At 33.9% G+C, this 18,351-nt stretch overlaps 2 protein-coding genes and 1 pseudogene across 2 annotated transcripts; 2 read left to right on the forward strand and 1 right to left on the reverse strand.

Moving 5' to 3' along the window:
• Nucleotides 1-262: 262 nt before the first annotated feature.
• On the forward strand, nt 263-3,288 carry LOC120197501 (ubiquitin C-terminal hydrolase 22-like). Its single transcript, XM_039199008.1, has 3 exons — nt 263-1,243; nt 1,650-1,768; nt 2,211-3,288. Exons 1-3 carry the CDS (start codon nt 477-479, stop codon nt 2,987-2,989), a joined length of 1,665 nt encoding a protein of 554 aa, XP_039054939.1. The 5' UTR covers nt 263-476; the 3' UTR covers nt 2,990-3,288.
• A 919-nt stretch (nt 3,289-4,207) lies between these two features.
• LOC120197268 (enhancer of rudimentary homolog) lies at nt 4,208-5,983 on the reverse strand. Its single transcript, XM_039198857.1, has 4 exons — nt 5,879-5,983; nt 5,441-5,534; nt 4,925-5,045; nt 4,208-4,299 (listed from the first exon to the last, which is right to left on the reverse strand). The coding sequence occupies exons 1-4, from the start codon at nt 5,879-5,881 to the stop codon at nt 4,209-4,211; spliced, it is 309 nt and encodes a 102-aa protein (XP_039054788.1). The 5' UTR covers nt 5,882-5,983; the 3' UTR covers nt 4,208.
• A 1,092-nt stretch (nt 5,984-7,075) lies between these two features.
• LOC120197527 lies at nt 7,076-10,358 on the forward strand (annotated as a pseudogene).
• Nucleotides 10,359-18,351: the final 7,993 nt, after the last annotated feature.

Here is an 18,351-nt window from a genome sequence, read left to right on the forward strand (position 1 = left end):
TATATAAAAATGTTGAAAATCATCTTTTTTCTAATTTCATATGATATAGCAGGGTATTAAAATGTACAAATAACATGACTCAAAGGACACAAGGGTAGTCGGTTATGGAAAGGGAAAAACAAGTCATCGTCTCCTAGTCATTGGCTCGTCAATAAAATGTAAAAACTCATAACATAAAATAATAAATCCTCAAAGCACCTTTCCAGAATTGCATCCCTCTTTTCCGCTCTCATTTTCTCTGAATCTATTCAATAAAATCCAGACCCATTGGTTTTTCCGCTGCAAATTTTCCAAACCTCATCTGAGTTTCTTCTTTTAGTTGGATAATTTCCCTGGAAAATCGAATGTTTTATCTCTCTGTCAATATATAGATCATAGTGTATTATTATTACCAGTTAATAGATTTTCACACTTTTGTTTTCATAAAATCTCAGCTTCACATCTCAATTTCGTAGCTACTTTCAATCAGTTTCAGCATGTGTGCTGGAAACTCTTTATACACTAACCCCAAACCCTGCAAACATCTAGCTGATTGCAAGCTCAGACATGGCTTCAATGGCTATGATTCCCTCCAAAATTGCCTCAAAACCACCCCTAATGGAAGAGCTCGAGTTGATAAACACAACACTAAAATACCCAGATGCAATTTCTGTAATGGAAGTCAAGGTAGACTTTACATTTGTTTGATTTGCTCTTCAATCTCTTGTTCAAGCCACATTCTTTTGCATACCCAATTTGAGAAGGGCCATGAGGTAGCCGTCGACTTGGAAAGATCGGAGCTTTATTGTTGTTTATGTCGTGATCAGGTCTATGATCCTGATTTTGACAAAGTTGTTGTGTCTAAGCAAGTCAAGGACTTGCCTGGGGGTAGTAAAAGCAATGGTTTTGAGGGTTGTTGTGAGAGATCAAGCAAGAGGAAGAGGTTAAATTCAGGGATAGGATTAGATTTGAAGAAATCGAAGCTGTTGATTTCAATGAGAGATCGGAGGGCGAAATCGTGTTATCCGTTGGGATTAAGAGGATTAAACAATCTGGGGAGTACTTGTTTCATGAATTCTGTGTTGCAGGCTTTGCTTCATGCCCCTCCTTTGAGGAATTACTTTCTCAGTGATCGGCACAACAGTGTTCAATGCAGGAAAAGATCTGGTGAAAAGGTCTGCTTGCTTTGCGATATCGATGCTCTTTATTCGGCTATGTTCTCTGGTGATCGGACCCCATATAGTCCAGCTCACTTTCTTTATAGGTATGAAATTAATAATTTTGTGCCTTTAGAACAATGTTGCCTTTAGCACAATGTTTTGATTTACTTGAGAACTAGAAAGTGGTGTTTATTAATAAAGATGTTTGTGTTTATAATCAACTTTCAGCCTCTTGATTGAAACTAAAAGAAAATATGTGAAAATTTTATGACAATGTGAAATGAAAAGAGTCTGCTTTGGTTGTTTGATTGAAATTTTAACTAGACTGAAAGTTTGGTTCGATATCAGTTAGGCCTTCTCAGGGATTGTAAAGATTAGTACAAAATGGCATTTTTTTGGTTTGTTGAGATTTCATTTGGGTAATCTTCAATTTCGTCCTCCCTTTCATGGGTTAAAAATGTCTAAAGATGGATCGATTGCTTTAATGATGGATTTATGTTGTTTTTGAAGTTGGTGGCATCATTCATCGAATTTAGCTAGTTACGAGGAGCAGGATGCTCACGAGTTCTTCATTTCGGTTTTGGACGTGATTCATGAGAAGGAAAGCAAAATGCTGAGCTCTAGCAAAGGTAATAAGATGCTGAGATGGTGTTTGCTTTCATCGATTTCACATCATATGTGCAATTACATTGTTAAAAGGTGGTCACGGTTCTCTATCTCAAATGCTGTTAATCGGTAACCGTAAATACAATTTTACTTCTGGTATATGCATTGTAAGACAGCAACCATAGAGGCAGAATGCAAAATTTGATTAATTTTTAGAGGTAGCTTCGGGTTTTGGTATTGAAATGATGATGTTGAAGAGGCGGGAAACAATTAGAACTGATATGTAGTCTCATTTTTACAAAAGTTATCAAGGGTAACTAAGGCATTTTAGAAACATATTTGGAATGCTAACGATGTTTCTTGAATTGGTGATCTGGATGAAATCTGGGTTTGAAAGAAATAAAGTTCTGTCTCATTGCTGTAGTTCTTCTATTTCACTCATGAAATTGTTATTCTTTTACACAGATGATGGAGACTGCCAATGCATTGCTCATAGGGCGTTCTACGGGTTGTTGAGATCAGATGTCACATGTATCTCCTGCGGGTTTAGTTCGACAACTTATGATCCTTGTGTTGATATTTCACTCAACTTGGACATGAGTAACTTGTCTCCATCTGATGTAACTAACAAACCCATTAAACCAGATGAGAAGACGGTTGTTTCTACAGTTTCAGGTTGTTTGAATTTGTTTACAAGAGCAGAGAAGTTAGGTTCTGATCAGAAACTCCATTGCCAGAATTGTCAAGAACTACGCGACTCGTCAAAGCAACTTTCTATTAGAAGGCTCCCATTGGTGCTGTGTTTACATATAAAGAGAGTCGAGCATTCTTTGGTAAGAAAAATGTTGAGGAAAATCGATCAATATTTGCAGTTCCCTTTCTCATTGGACATGACCCCATATTTGTCGTCCTCCATTACAAGAAACAAATTTGGAAATAGAATCTTTTCTTTTGAATACGAAAACTCCGACAGTTGTGCAGAATACGAGATTTTTTCTGTGATTGCTCACTCGGGAATGCTGGAATCGGGTCATTACGTGACTTATCTGCGACTAAAGAACCAGTGGTACAAATGTGATGATGCTTGGGTATCCGAGGTTAATGAAGGAATAGTGAGAGCTTCACAGTGTTATATGTTGTTCTATGTACAGAAACCACTTTTCTACAAAGCAAACGAGGATATGAGATGCGTTCGTACTTCCCCGTGCAGAGATCTGTTCTCGTCTACAGCCGGTTGTTCCTAGAATGCAAAATAGTCATGCAAGCAAGGCTAGCTAAAGGGAGTTCAATCAACAGTATTCTTTGAAGGAGCCTTGTGGAACAATATCAGAGAAAGGCTGATCATCAGAAGCAGATATCCATATAGCAACTTCCATGGCTACCAATCGTGTTCCATGACGGGATTTTCTTACAGTGATCCTCTAATGTTATTGGCCAAAACAGTGAAGACAAATCAATATTTTTTTCATGTTGGCTCTCAAAAAGATTCTTAGTCTGAATTTTTTTTTCTACGGCCGGCAGTCATGCTTAAATAGTTTACAGCATTACATTGTATACCCCTTGACTGCAAAAGTACCTAAAAGGGTCATTTTCTTTTCATGGTTTTGTATTTTATTTAATCAATTATGCTTCATCCAGCTCTAAAAGTGTCAATGGTAGGTATCTTTTATATTGGATTTGTAAGAATATGTCTTATTTCAAGCTAGAGTATATCACACAAAGTGGCACGCTTCTGGCCTTATGACAATTGGAAAACATAAAAGTCAGATCTAGCTTGAAATAACGAGTGGATATCATTTTATGCACCGGCGACAAATTATTCCACAAAGTATACTATTTGAAATAACAAGTGGCTATTTTTGAGTTTTGCTCATAGCCTCGAAAATATCAAGACAGTCATGTTTCTTAGCATTGGGGATACAGCTTTGCTTGATTATCAAGAGTTTTGAACCAATTCAAGCAAAAATTAAAGATCCTTGTGCCAAAGGCATCATAGAATTATTATAACATGAAGTTACAAGGATGTCACCAAAAGCACAAAGTACCAACCAAGAAACAAAGAGTAAATGGTGTAATAAACATAACAGAAAAACCCCCATATTGATCCGGTGAAAGGAGAACAATCCTTGAAATCATACTAGATTGTTAAGCTTGAGTAAGAGAGATTTTTCAAGCTAAAGACATGCAAATATCATCAAAATACCAACTCAACCAAATATTATGAGCATAGTAAAGGTCGGTCTTTCTAGACAAATATACCATTAACTTTGCTTATAGAGTACAACAATGACCACACAAAACTTGTTCTATTCATCTGTAACTTTGGAGAAAGCTGCAATCGTTCTCAAAAACATATGTGCAAAGTTAGGAGCTATAATCGACCACACGGTTATCAAATATGAGATCTTCTGCACTTTGATACACATTTTCTTTCCATTACCACTTTAAGCGGAAACGATTTAATTAATGTGCCAACTTCTTAAGGTGTTGAAATAGTTTCTGTTTGATCCATTCCCTGTCATAAGGCAAAAAAGCTTGAATCCTGTGATCATAGCTGCAACCAAGAAGGAAAAAATAATGAAATCAATCATACCACCAATGAAACAATAAGTTGCATGCTATAAATCTTAGGTAAAGCGGCTTTGTAAGGACGTAAGTTGTAAACTGTTCAGCTTCCCACGAATATCTATTCAAAAAAAAAATTAATCCATTGCAAGATGCCGTCTCCCATATATGATATATGTGAAGACACACTCATCATTACTGCATGATTGTTGGACCATTCTCAGAATCTAAGCAATACATAGACTTCCCATCAGCCATACGAAGGACAATGTTACCCAGACTCTTCATTTTTACATAAGTGTTTAACATTCGTGCCCAGCACATATCTGGAAATGGGTTTAGAGATATGATCCTCCAATTATATATATAAAAGTAAACGAACAGGACAACTAATTCGAAAACATACTTGAGTTTCAGCAGAAGGAAATAGTCCATTGCAACTTACGAACTCAAAACACAGTTATTCCTTTGGTTCAGTTTTTACATGAAATATTTGTAAGTTTTAGTAATGGTTATTATGATGAACACGTGACTGTTAAGCACGCAAAATAACATAAAACACATTATAATGATCCATTAAAAGGGAAAAAGTGGTGGACAATAGAGAAACATACACAAGGGCGCTCATATCTGCAAGGCCATCAATGAAATTGTAAAGATCAGTAATGTCATAAGTGATGTTTCCTGATGCTGGATTTAGATCTTTAAGTTTCCTTTCATATAATCCACATATCCCTGCACATGCAAAATAGCAGAAACCACCAAACATGCTTTTAAACAACAAAAAGAGTAGATTCAATCTGTAGACTCATGTTGGAACTTGGAACCACTCTAATTCATTGCAACTCGGAAATATAAATAATTTTGGGCATATATTATAGAGAAAGAAAAACATTATATGCAAATTCAAATCTAAAGAACACTTTAAACTCCACAAACCAACTTCCAAAAGGTACAATCCACTGCCTGCGACTGATGCTGATCACAAGAATAGTAGGAACTTAAATCCCAATCCCACAGGCAGTCTAGTCAGTCGAATTAGCAAATACATTTAATAATAAACAACATTTAATAAGGAAAAAAAAACTCCCAAAATCAAGGGAATATAGGCAAAATTTAACAAAACATACCATCCATAGCTTGACTTATGGAATCATAATCCATAAATGTCCTCGTTGCCCTGCTATGTGAAGTTTGCATCAAGATAATGGTGTGCCTGTTTGACTAAATTTCGCATGTAAAGCAAGCGGAGATTAAAAACACACTACTGGCCGTAGTAATCCAAAAATAAAAATGATTGCTACCATAATAGGATTGAGCGTGATTCACACGCCGGAAAGAACCGATCAATCAATCTAACAAATAATTTCTACAAAGGAAATCATAAATCGAGTAGTAATAATATAGCTAAAATTTGCTCGATTTAAAGAACCGTGCCCCTTAGTTTTGTATTGATAATAAAACATTTGATGAAACCCTAATTTCCGGAGGAATAAGATGAAATTAAAAAAAAAAAAGATTTTTAGAAGCAAAAACAATCAATGAAAGGGAAATCAAAGAGAAATTACCATGTCTGCTGGAATCGAAACAGGGGATGCAAGAGAATCTGCTGCTAACGTTGAAGTGATGAAAAACCAAAAGACCAACAAAATTAATCGAAAATAAATAAACTTATTAAAAAAACCAACTGGGTAAACTACCACAGGTTATTCTATTATAAGTAAGTCTATAATTGGGCTATTGTGTTTTAAAAGGTTATAATTGAGTCATTCAAATAATTTATTGCAAGTTTTGTTAAATCTCAAATGACAAATGGTTGTTTGATATGTAATCTTTGTTCATGCAAAATTACGTCATATGCATTGTTTTATGGTTAGATTAGACCACAAATCACTCTTAAGTTATAATTTAGTCATTGTATTTAGAAATGTTACATTCGAGTCATCATTTACGATGCTAATAAAACTCAAACTTCACCATACAATTCATCTTAATCTTCTTGATCAGATGCGTCAAATTAGATTCTTGAAATTATCTCTTAAAAGCCACAAAATCACTCAAAAACTTTTGGATTTTTTGAACATCCATGTCATATGGTATTCGTCTTCAAATATTTTCTTCCTCCAGCCAACAAAAACCTCTTCGTAGTTTGGATCGTCTAATGAAACCCTTGACTTTCGAGAAATGCAAATCACTCTAATCATCAAAAAATTAAAAAAAATGTTTTGTAGTGAAACCTTCTATCATTTATTTGACATTGAACAACATAGTGATATGATTATTTTATTTGAGTAATTGATTGACTATATTCCAACTTATCGACGCATGATGATCCAATAACTTATTAAAAATAGAGTGGCATTTAATATAATTTACCCAAAATTTTCTTTAAAATTGATTAATACCAAATTTAACCTTCTATTTCAATGATATTTACACTTTATTTATTTTATTTTTTATTATTTCAAATATAAATATATATTAAACAAACCAATTTAAGTCGAGTTTTATTCATTTCTAAATAAATTTTATTAATCATGTTGAAACAAGGAAAAGGAAGTATTGAATTGGGCCTAAATAGTCCAGTTCCAAATCATACAGATGACGTGATCCATTAACTGAATAAAAAATGGAGAATAATACACGTGGCAATAGGAGAATAAATAACCAATACGCACCGTATCAAAACAAGCAGGACAGGAAACTCCCCCGCAATTGATTTTCCTTTCCTCCGTTGTTTATTTTCCTTATAACACTCCCCAAACGCGCTCTCGTGCTCCTTTCCCAGATCTCACCTCCAATGCTCATTTCGAGAAAGAGAGTTTCTCCGTCGTCGATATGGGATCTCGATTGAGATCTGTCAACAAATCAGCCACCGCGATGATGTCGGTGCTTCTCTTCCTTTTCTTTGTTCACGGCGCCAACTGTTTCTACCTTCCCGGTGTCGCCCCCGAGGACTTTCAGAAGGTCTCCTTTCGGTTTTCTTGTTTTTCTTTCTTTATTGCTCGATCTGATTTTGATTTCGTATTTTGAGTTCGATCTCTGTTTGTTTTCAATAGAACATCAGGATAAGGGAATTAATAAGTGTTTTCTGTGCTGGAGATGGAAATGTCGGCTTCATAACTTCTTGATTTGTTACAAGTTGTTTCAAATTCAGCTAGGATGTTTTAAACGAATTAGCTTCATTTCACCTAATGATTTTTTTTGTTGAGAATGCACACTTTTTGGTAATGTGTAATTGAAATCTAAGGCATCTGGCAATAGTACTTTATGCTGACTGATTTATGTAATGCAAGTGTTTTTAGCTTGAGATTAGGAGATTTTGGTCTCTAAAGAGGTTTAGTTTACATTCCATAAGGAAGGCATACTTGATTATGTTTTTGATAGAATTTGTGTACCTAATCAATAATGACTTTGACTAAAGTTAGACCGCATCAGGTTCTTGCGAGGTGTTATGATATTTTGGAGTGTTCTATCGAGGAACTATTGTGGTTTTGTTTCATTAATGATTCTTTTTCTGGGGGTTTGCAGGGAGATCTGTTTAAGCTGAAAGTGAACAAATTGACGTCTATAAAGACACAACTTCCTTACTCTTATTATTCACTTCCTTTCTGTGCTCCGAAAAAGATAGTGGACAGTGCAGAGAATCTAGGGGAAGTGCTTCGCGGTGACCGTATTGAAAATTCTCCTTATGTGGTTGGTTTTTGTCTCTGATGATAAGGAGACATTGTTTTTATGACCATTAACTCTTTTTCTTCTTTCTTCTTATTCCTACTTTGATTTGAATTAATGCAGTTTAAAATGAGAGAGCCACAAATGTGCACCATTCTTTGTCGAATTACACTTGATGGCAAGACTGCAAAGCAATTTAAGGAGAAGATTAATGATGAATACCGCGTAAATATGTAAGCTATTTTTTTCTGACATGTAATTTATCTGTCAATCTTATAATTGTTCTGAAATGAAGGTTCTTTTGCTGATAAATTTGTGATTCATTTGACAGGATCCTGGATAACCTTCCTCTTGTTGTTCCTGTTAGAAGATTAGATCATGAGTCTCGCACCATTTATCAGCTTGGCTACCATATTGGACTCAAAGGGCAATATGCTGGGGTAAAACATAATAATCTATTAGAATCGGAACTTTCTTTTTCTTGTAGGTATGTCAACTGCTATGTATTCTTACTTTGTCTGATTACACTCAGAGCAAGGAGGAAAATTATTTCATTCACAACCATTTGGCATTTACTGTCAAGTATCATAAGGATTTGCAAACCAACTCTGCTAGAATTGTTGGATTTGAGGTTAAACCATACAGGTTAGTTTCTCTGAGTTATTGATATCATAAAATTATTAAATGTAGGTGTCTATGGTATAGAATTTGGTTTTGATGACATTTTCTTTCTGCATCAAAACAATGCAGTATCAAGCATGAATACGAGGGGAAGTGGAGTCAGAACACTCGTTTAACAACATGTGATCCCCACAATAAACGCACGGTCATTAATTCTAACACTCCTCAAGAAGTTGAAGCAAAGAAAGAGATTATATTCACCTATGATGTTGATTACCAGGTTAGATTTTCAACTAAAATAATTATTGTTGCTTAATTGCAAAGTTTTCTTACAGTGTCAACCATGCGCTCAAGTGCCTACTATGACATTCATTTGTATTTAAGTAAATTTGGCTGATGAAATATTACTTGGAAAATGTTACCAATGAGGTTTTGACATCTTTTTCAAATTAGGTGCTAACATTTTTATATTTTCTTTTGTTGATTTTCAGGAGAGTGATGTGAAGTGGGCATCTAGATGGGATGCATATCTTTTAATGAGTGATGACCAAATCCACTGGTTCTCAATTGTCAATTCTTTGATGATTGTTCTCTTCCTTTCAGGCATGGTAGCAATGATCATGCTAAGGACGCTATACCGTGATATTTCTAGGTATAACGAACTAGAAACCCAGGAAGAAGCCCTGGAAGAGACTGGATGGAAGCTTGTACATGGTGATGTTTTCAGGCCTCCATCTAATTCTGATCTACTCTGTGTCTATGTGGGCACTGGTGTTCAATTTTTGGGCATGATACTTGTAACCATGATCTTTGCTGTTCTTGGATTTCTTTCCCCTTCAAACCGAGGTGGTCTTATGACAGCTATGCTCTTACTTTGGGTCTTCATGGGTATTTTTGCTGGCTATGCCTCTGCCCGTCTCTACAAAATGTTTAAAGGAACCGAGTGGAAGAAAGTAACTCTCAGGACTGCATTTATGTTCCCAGCCATTGTCTTTGCCATCTTCTTTGTCTTAAATGCTCTCATATGGGGCCAGAAGTCTTCTGGGGCTGTGCCTTTCGGGACAATGTTTGCTCTGGTTCTCCTGTGGTTTGGAATATCAATTCCACTTGTTTTTGTGGGTGGTTATGTTGGGTTCAGGAAGCCAGCAATTGAGGATCCTGTTAAGACAAATAAAATCCCTAGGCAAATCCCTGAACAGGCTTGGTATATGAACCCGATTTTCTCTATTCTGATCGGAGGAATACTTCCCTTTGGAGCCGTTTTCATCGAGCTGTTCTTCATTCTCACCTCAATCTGGCTGAACCAATTCTACTACATCTTTGGTTTCCTTTTCTTGGTCTTGATTATCCTTCTTATCACCTGTGCTGAAATAACCATTGTGCTTTGCTACTTCCAGTTATGCGGTGAAGATTATTTGTGGTGGTGGAGGTCATATCTGACAGCAGGCTCCTCGGCCTTGTACCTCTTCATCTATGCCACATTCTACTTCTTTTACAAAGCTCGAGATCACTAAACTGGTTTCCTGGATGCTTTACTTCGGATACATGCTAATTGCGTCATATGCATTTTTTGTTCTAACCGGTACCATTGGATTTTATGCATGCTTTTGGTTCACAAGGCTTATCTACTCATCTGTAAAGATTGATTAAATGTATAAAACAGGATTCGGGTTATGATTATGTTTGTCTTAGGGGCAATGGTTGAAGATTAAGGTACAATCATGCTCTTATATGTAGACTTTAATGCTCATTTTTGGACCGAGTTAATTGATTGTAGAATACCTCTTCCTAATGTATGCTGAGAGGATCTTGTGATTCTTTTGTCTAAAGTTGTACTGTTTTGTCGCAAATTGCCTTTATTTACTGAACTAAGCTAGCTTTTTCTCGTCATATTCGACATTTTTTACAAATCATTGGATCTATCCCTATTAAGGAGATTAGTCATTTTGAAAATTGAAATCATATGTTGGTTTTTAATAACATATAGATGTACATTTTATCCGAATTTGATGCACTCTCGTCTGATTTGGTTAATTTCTAAATTCAGGACTGGTTTGAGTAGGGTTTGATTTTGGGTTTAGGATGGAAAAAATCTAATCTGACTCAAGATAATATATTATAATTAACTTTTATATGATTAGAGATAATTATAACAATGTATTACTTTATATATCTTTTCAATTTGGTCTATTTAATAAAAATGAATGTTATAATGTATAGGGTCGGATTATGAACGGATTTTTACCAAAAAAATTAGGTCTAATTTTTGGGTCAGGTGATCTTTAAAGTCGGATTTGGATAGATATAAGTGGAGATATGTAATATTAAGGTTAGGTTTAAATGGTAAAACACTCGACCAGATGCATAACCATCCCTATACTAACGAGACTTTGATTTAATTGTAAGAAACAAACATTTCTTGATGTGTTGTACAAAATAATACAAAGATTCTTTTAACATCAATACCCATGACCCACAAAAACATTTCAGACACCCCAATTATAGGATAAACATACCAACAAAAAACATATAATATGTATATATATCTTGAAATGTTGTCAATTCATTCCTGCTCTAAAGCCATAATCTACAAATGCACATCTCCCTTGAGGGATCTAAGGCCCCGTTTGGTTCAGGGTATAATTCATTCTTAGGAGGAATTTTTTCCCCGGATGAATATACCCACGTTTGGATGGGGGCACATTACCAATTGCCAGTTAAAAAGAAATATCAACAGTAATTTTTTTTACTATTTTCCCGAGAATATCTATCCCCTATCTCCCTTAGGTATTTCATTATTCCAGTCCCTCTTTTTTAAAATAGCCTTCTCCCTTCGTTCTGGCTGATTCTGTGAAATTTCCGCCGTGCGTGATTTCTGTCCGCCTTTTGTTGCTGCTCCCCCTGAAAAATTGATTCTCTGAAAAGCTGAAAGCGATCAAGCAAGGATGTGAGTTTACATATCTACTTTTCCTTTTTTTTAATCTTCAATTTCTTTAATGTTTCTTCTCTGTTTCATACTTGGAAATTTTAAGGAAAAATGTAATCGTTGAAACTCGTTCCATTAATGAAAACATAAATGAATTAACAAAAAAAAATCATGACTTGACAAGTCAGTTTTGGGCAACAACCTACACCTAACACATAAATAAAGAAGCATAATACTCTCACCTTCTTCCATGGACTTTGAGCTCTCTCCCTCTCTTCTTAATTGTTCTCTCTGACAATTCCTTTTGCATCTGTCTAGCCTTTGCAGGTCAAGTCATCTTCCCCAATATCTGTTCATTTTCTGATTATCATTCAATTTTGTTCCTGGGTTTCCTCCCCTCATTGATAATCAATTGTTTTGCTCTCTGGGTTTTTCTTTTTACTTGTTTATCTTCATCCTTAGCTGATTTGTTGGTTTGGGTTTTGTTTCTTGCTTGAAACATGTTGTTATTTTGCTTGAACTTAGTTATAATTGATGGTTTTGATGGGTACTTTTTTTTTAACTATTTTATGAAATTTTCTGCTATAATTTATTTTATCTTTTATGTTTGGTGGTGAAACAAACTTAAGTTATGCATTACCGATAATTGGGATTGGAATTAAGGCACCATGTTTGTCCACTGTATCATTAGTTATCACTTGGTTATTTCTCTTCACCATGTGTTTGTCAAGCATTTATTCAAGGTAAATTTTTAAGCTCCCATCCTGATCGAGTTCTGAAGGATCGATTGAAAAAAAAAACACACTTTTCCCAGATCTTTTTCTTTAAAAGGCTTACATGAAAAATCAGATGAATTTTAGAAGATTCAGGCAACTACACTTGATAAGCCACTGACCCTATACGTTTGATGATTTTGTAAGGACCGTAGTAACGTGTAGCCAGCTTGAGATGTTTTTTCAGGGCAATGAAACTCTGTCGATACGGTTGGAGCTTAAATTAAACCTCATCTCTCACTTGGAACTCTCTCTCCTTTCTATTTTTATTTGTATACTGCTTCATCTGAGTTTGTGCCTTCTATAATTGATCTTGTAATAACTTGTACAACTAATCACAAGTAGACATTAATTTTGTCACACTATGTACTGTTGATTCCTCTCTTCCTCTCTTCATGGCTATTATCTTTTATAAGTCTGAACATTGTACAAACTTTTGATGGTTAATGTAATACTTCTTTTTGTTATGTAGTATATGACTTGCAAGTAAAGTGCTAGTTTTCGAATATGTTAATTACTTTTCATCTAATACTAGCATTGGCAAGTAATTGCTTCCTTTTTGTTATCAAATTAGTTTGCAATGATGAGGTTTTCGAATCAGTGGAAGGCATTTGATACATGAAATGTTTCTTTAATGAATTTGCAATTTGGTTGCTGTGATTAGCATTGGCAAGTAATTTCTTTTCTGTTCTTTGCCTTGCTTAGATTTTGTTCATTATGTATTAGTTAACTTCTTTAATGAATTTGCAATTTGGTTGATGTGATGATTAGTTCAAATTCATTTTATTCTTTCTTCAATTCTTATAGATAGCTTTCCTCGTAATTTTGGCCGATCATATTGTTTTGTTTGTCCCTCTTTATCCCTGTTTCTATAGTTAGTTTAAAAAGAATTCAATTTCAAACGGTGTTGTAAGTTTGCTCACATTCAATTCATCATACTTGTAACACCCCAACCCGTATCCGACCTGGATACGAGTCCGAGATGTCACATTGACATTTTCAAAACCTTTATTCTTGTAAAATAATTGAACATTTGAATTTATATTAAGCAAATACAATCATATATTATTCAATGTGTTTGGTATAAAATTTTGAGATAAAAACGTGTTTATGAATAGTGAAATACGATATGAACAGTACTACAGTAACCTGCTATAGTGCTACAGTGATTTTCGTAAATTGTATATAACACTCGTAAAAATTTAACCGTTCATTTCTTTGCATTTATACTTATATAAATACGTTTAAAATATTATAAAACTCGATCAGAGCATAAATACTTAATTTACCTACTTTATTTACATGCCAACCTATTTATCACATAATAACACATACTGTGTAATTTACTTCTGATATGATCTTTAAGCAGAGATATGTTGTTACTTTGAACTTAGCTTTGATCCTTCTGTTTCTCAATACCTACGTGTAAATCACTTACACGCTAAGTCATAGACTTAGTGAAGCAAAAACATAATAATAATGCATTTCTCATAAATATAAACATTCAATCTAGGAATTCAATCGTGTCGCATATAATTCAATATACATAATAACATATGATAATACAAGTACTTTTAATACCTTTTTATCGTATAAGTATATATATAATGAACATTTCTCTACATACCATAGAACACATATACTACTTCACAACAAAACATATATAGTAGCAAATCAATTTATTTATTTACTCTCTGTAAAGACCAAGTATTAGCCCATGTATACTTTTGAGAACTTAAGGTATGTAAGTATATTGAGGTTGTGCACCACTATGCTGTCACAACAGCTCGTATAAATGTTCCGAAGGACCAGTCCATAGATTCCGAAGAACCTAGGTAATCAGTCCATATGTCCCGAAGAACATATGTAAACAATCCATATGTCCCGAAGAACATAGGTAAACAGTCCATATGTCCCGAAGAACATAGGTAAACAGTCCATATGTCCCGAAGAACATAGGTAAACCCTCGACCCTTGGCATGCCAACTATACCCTAGCTCTCATATCACATAACATGGGCATTGTAATTTATAACAGTTCACATCACTTATTCATATCATTTCCTTTCTATCACGTACCACATGTACGTGTAATCATTGATCTTATAATCACATATTCCATATAGTCACTTAGCTTATTTCATTTCACATTGGGCATGTCTCATAGTATATATATCACACATGCATATAATCATGTAACATATATAATAACATATATCCATTTCAGGTATCCATGCACATATCAGAATCATAAATCAAATAACATTTTAGGAGTCACTTCTTACCATAATAACTCCAATACTGGCTCATCGCAAGCCAATGTTCGTTCAATAACATAAGTACAATTAAAATTGCACTCACCTTAGCCTTGCTTTAATTCGATTATAATCCTTTGATTATTCCGGAACTTGTTTAGCCTCAATATCTACATAAATATATCATTTCAAAACAACTATCAGAAGCCTAAACTTTAAACTTGATGTTAATAACTTAAACCGGTTTAATGAATCAAATTCTATTTTTTCATTTAGGGGGGAATCGATACCCCCCAGGGGAATCGACACCCCCTGAACATACTGGAATTTTTCGTTCAAGAGGGGGAATCGATTCCCATTCATAGGGTATCGGTTCCCTCTACCTAGAAATTGTATTTTAAGCTCGAAAATCATCAATTTTTCATTCAATTCTTCTATTTTAAACCCCTACAATGTCATTAAACTCAACTACCATTACTTAAACCAACTTATATCCATGAAAATCATCTATAACTTCAAAATCATATCTTTCATATGTAATTCAAGAATCATACTCAAATTTCAATATGTTCTAAATACAATTCTAACACTTCTATCTTCTTATTCTCATAGATGACAAGTCAAATTCAACTTAAAATTTAACTTATCAACTCTATTCCATGATTTCATATAAAAACTCGTTTTCTTAAATCTCTTATAACTTCTTCATCTTTTGACTATAAGACAACTTAAGCTTTTCTTAAGCTTAGTTATCATCTAGTGATCATAACCCAACTTTTAAAACAACAAATAATTAACAAAATAGCAAACTCACCTTTGATGTCTCTCTCTCTCGTATGGAAGAACAAAGGAGATGAAGTGGAGAAAATATCTCCTCATCCTTATCCCACATGCCTATATATCATTTAATTATAATTTCCAAGTCAAATGACTATTTTGCCCTTTAATTCTTTTAATAATTACTAACAACTTTCAGGAAATATCTCCACATAAATCATTAAACTATTCAACTATTCTACTTTAATCACCATATTCTGAAATTTTACAATTTTGGTCACTAACCCGTATTTTGGGATGTTACAAATCTCTCCCCCTTAAGAAAATTCGTCCTCGAATTTTCATTGTACAAATAGATGGGTAATTGTATACCCATATCTTATTTGCACTCACTTACACACTACTTTATTATCCAACTTATTTCTTTCCATCAAAACATAAACCTTCATCAAACTATCCATATATATATATTATTTCAGTCAAAATAATTCATTAGCTATTTCCTTCACTTATCAAACCTTCATTCTCACTCATCCCTAATACAAATTATTTGGTTCGAATTCAACCATTCCATTACCTTTGTCTTATAACTGATCACTAATATTCATATTCATATTCTTAAACCCTTCCTTGGTCTTTTAATATTCTCCAATTAACATTCATCTCTTTCACTTTATTTTGTCCATGTTGTAAAGAAACTATTCTATTTCAGAACGATAAAGTTCCTTTAATACTATAATTTCCAATCCGTCTGAACGGATTGGCTCTATTCTCTAGCGGGGAATACAATTAATTCATATATGGTTTAAATGTGAAAACCAGTATCTCTATCTTTATTTGATGATGCTTAACTTTATGAAGCATTAATTTTCTTAATCATCTGAGATTTTTGTTCTCTAATCCTTTCATTCTGAGCTCTTTCTAGAGCTTTAACATGATTTACCATTTCTTGAAATAAGAACAAATTTAAAACAGTAACACTATTTTGATTTAAGGCGCAAGCCTTAAACAACCAATCACATATATTCTTCTTAATCGAAATCATTTCAACAATAAATCTACTTAACTTATTAAACTTATACACATACACATGCACGTATAATTTCCTTTCTTCAAGCTCATATATTCGAGCTTCATTTGTCTTATGAACTTATTATCGATTTACTTATTCTTGAACTGTTTTATAAACCATAACCACGTCACTTGATCTTTCAATATTCTTATGGTGACTTTCATTCACCATATTTTATCTTATCTACGTAGTAACGAAACTTCTCAATTTAATTTCTCATATTTGGAGAAATGAACACCTTCTATCATTATCTTCATATCATTTATCCAAAGGTCTGTAACAACATAACCTTTCTCAAATTCACCCTTGAACTCGGGTGCACTTAACTCTATTCGATACATTCATTCTATGAGTTAACAAAGTATATAATTTAAAACACATCGGAATATCATTCAACATCATGAATCATTCTATAATCTTATACATGCATTCCCTGAGGTTTTCTCTCTTCTCCTTGCCTGGCCAGGGCAGGTGAATGCTATTACCTTCAAGTCTATCGCCTTGTGCTTCACTTTGGAAGCTCTCATATATTCATGTGCTCATATCCTTACTTCTATCACATATCATATAACATATGTCATTTGTATATGTTCACATATCATCTATCATATTATATAAACATATATATATATATCATAACTCATTCTCAGTATTCACTTATCTTATATAACATAACAATTTAACTCTATTAACAAGACAGCACACTCCTTACCCTATCATATCAGAAAATTTTTCACTTTGTGTTGGCATGTACACTTTTTAAAACACTTTCGACTTCGTTTTTAGCCTAGAATCGGCTAAACCGTAACTCTGATACCATTAAATGTAACACCCCAACCCGTACCCGACCTGGATACGAGTCTGAGATGTCACATTGACATTTTCAAAACCTTTATTCTTGTAAAATAACTGAACATTTGAATTTATATTAAGCAAATACAATCATATATTATTCAATGTGTTTGGTATAAAATTTTGAGATAAAAACGTGTTTATGAACAGTGAAATACAGTATGAACAGTACTACAGTAACCTGTTATAGTGCTACAGTGATTTTCGTAAATTGTACATAACACTCGTAAAAATTTAACCGTTCATTTCTTTGCATTTATACTTATATAAATACGTTTAAAATATTACAAAACTCGATCAGAGCATAAATACTTAATTTACCTACTTTAATTACATGCCAACCTATTTATCACATAATAACACATACTGTGTAATTTACTTCTGATCTGATCTTTGAGCAGAGATATGTTGTTACTTTGAACTTAACTTTGATCCTTCTGCTTCTCAGTACCTACATGTAAATCACTTACACGCTAAGTCATAGACTTAGTGAAGCAAAAACATAATAATAATGCATTTCTCATAAATATAAACATTCAATCTAGGAATTCAATCGTGTCGCATATAATTCAGTATACATGATAACATATGATAATACAAGTACTTTTAATACCTTTTTATCGTATAAGTATATATATAATGAACATTTCTCTACATACCATATAACACATATACTACTTCACAACAAAACATACATAGTAGCAAATCAATTTATTTATTTACTCTTTGTAAAGACCAAGTATTAGCCCATGTATACTTTTGAGAACTTAAGGTATGTAAGTACATTGAGGTTGAGCACCACTATACTGTCACAACAGCTCGTATAAATGTTCCGAAGGACCAGTCCATAGATTCCGAAGAACCTAGGTAATCAGTCCATATGTCCCGAAGAACATAGGTAAACAGTCCATATGTCCCGAAGAACATAGGTAAACAGTCTATATGTCCCGAAGAACATAGGTAAACCCTCGACCCTTGGCATGCCAACTATACCCTAGCTCTCATATCACATAACATGGGCATTGTAATTTATAACAGTTCACATCACTTATTCATATCATTTCCTTTCTATCACGTACCACATGTACGTGTAA

Source organism: Hibiscus syriacus, unplaced genomic scaffold (genome assembly GCF_006381635.1).
Source record: "Hibiscus syriacus cultivar Baekdansim isolate YM2019G1 unplaced genomic scaffold, ASM638163v2 tig00117048_pilon, whole genome shotgun sequence".
Lineage (NCBI taxonomy): Eukaryota > Viridiplantae > Streptophyta > Magnoliopsida > Malvales > Malvaceae > Hibiscus > Hibiscus syriacus.

Excerpts from the sequence above, each read along its gene's own strand:
- LOC120197501 (XM_039199008.1), top strand. The coding sequence starts at position 477 with ATGTGTGCTGGAAACTCTTTATACACTAACCCCAAACCCTGCAAACAT. Across the intron at positions 1,244-1,649 it reads CCAGCTCACTTTCTTTATAG|TTGGTGGCATCATTCATCGA; the intron begins GTATGAAATTAA and ends TTGTTTTTGAAG. Across the intron at positions 1,769-2,210 it reads AATGCTGAGCTCTAGCAAAG|ATGATGGAGACTGCCAATGC; the intron begins GTAATAAGATGC and ends TCTTTTACACAG.
- LOC120197268 (XM_039198857.1), bottom strand. Across the intron at positions 5,046-5,440 it reads CATAAGTCAAGCTATGGATG|GGATATGTGGATTATATGAA; the intron begins GTATGTTTTGTT and ends TTGCATGTGCAG. Across the intron at positions 4,300-4,924 it reads GCAGATATGAGCGCCCTTGT|CTATGATCACAGGATTCAAG; the intron begins GTATGTTTCTCT and ends TCTTGGTTGCAG.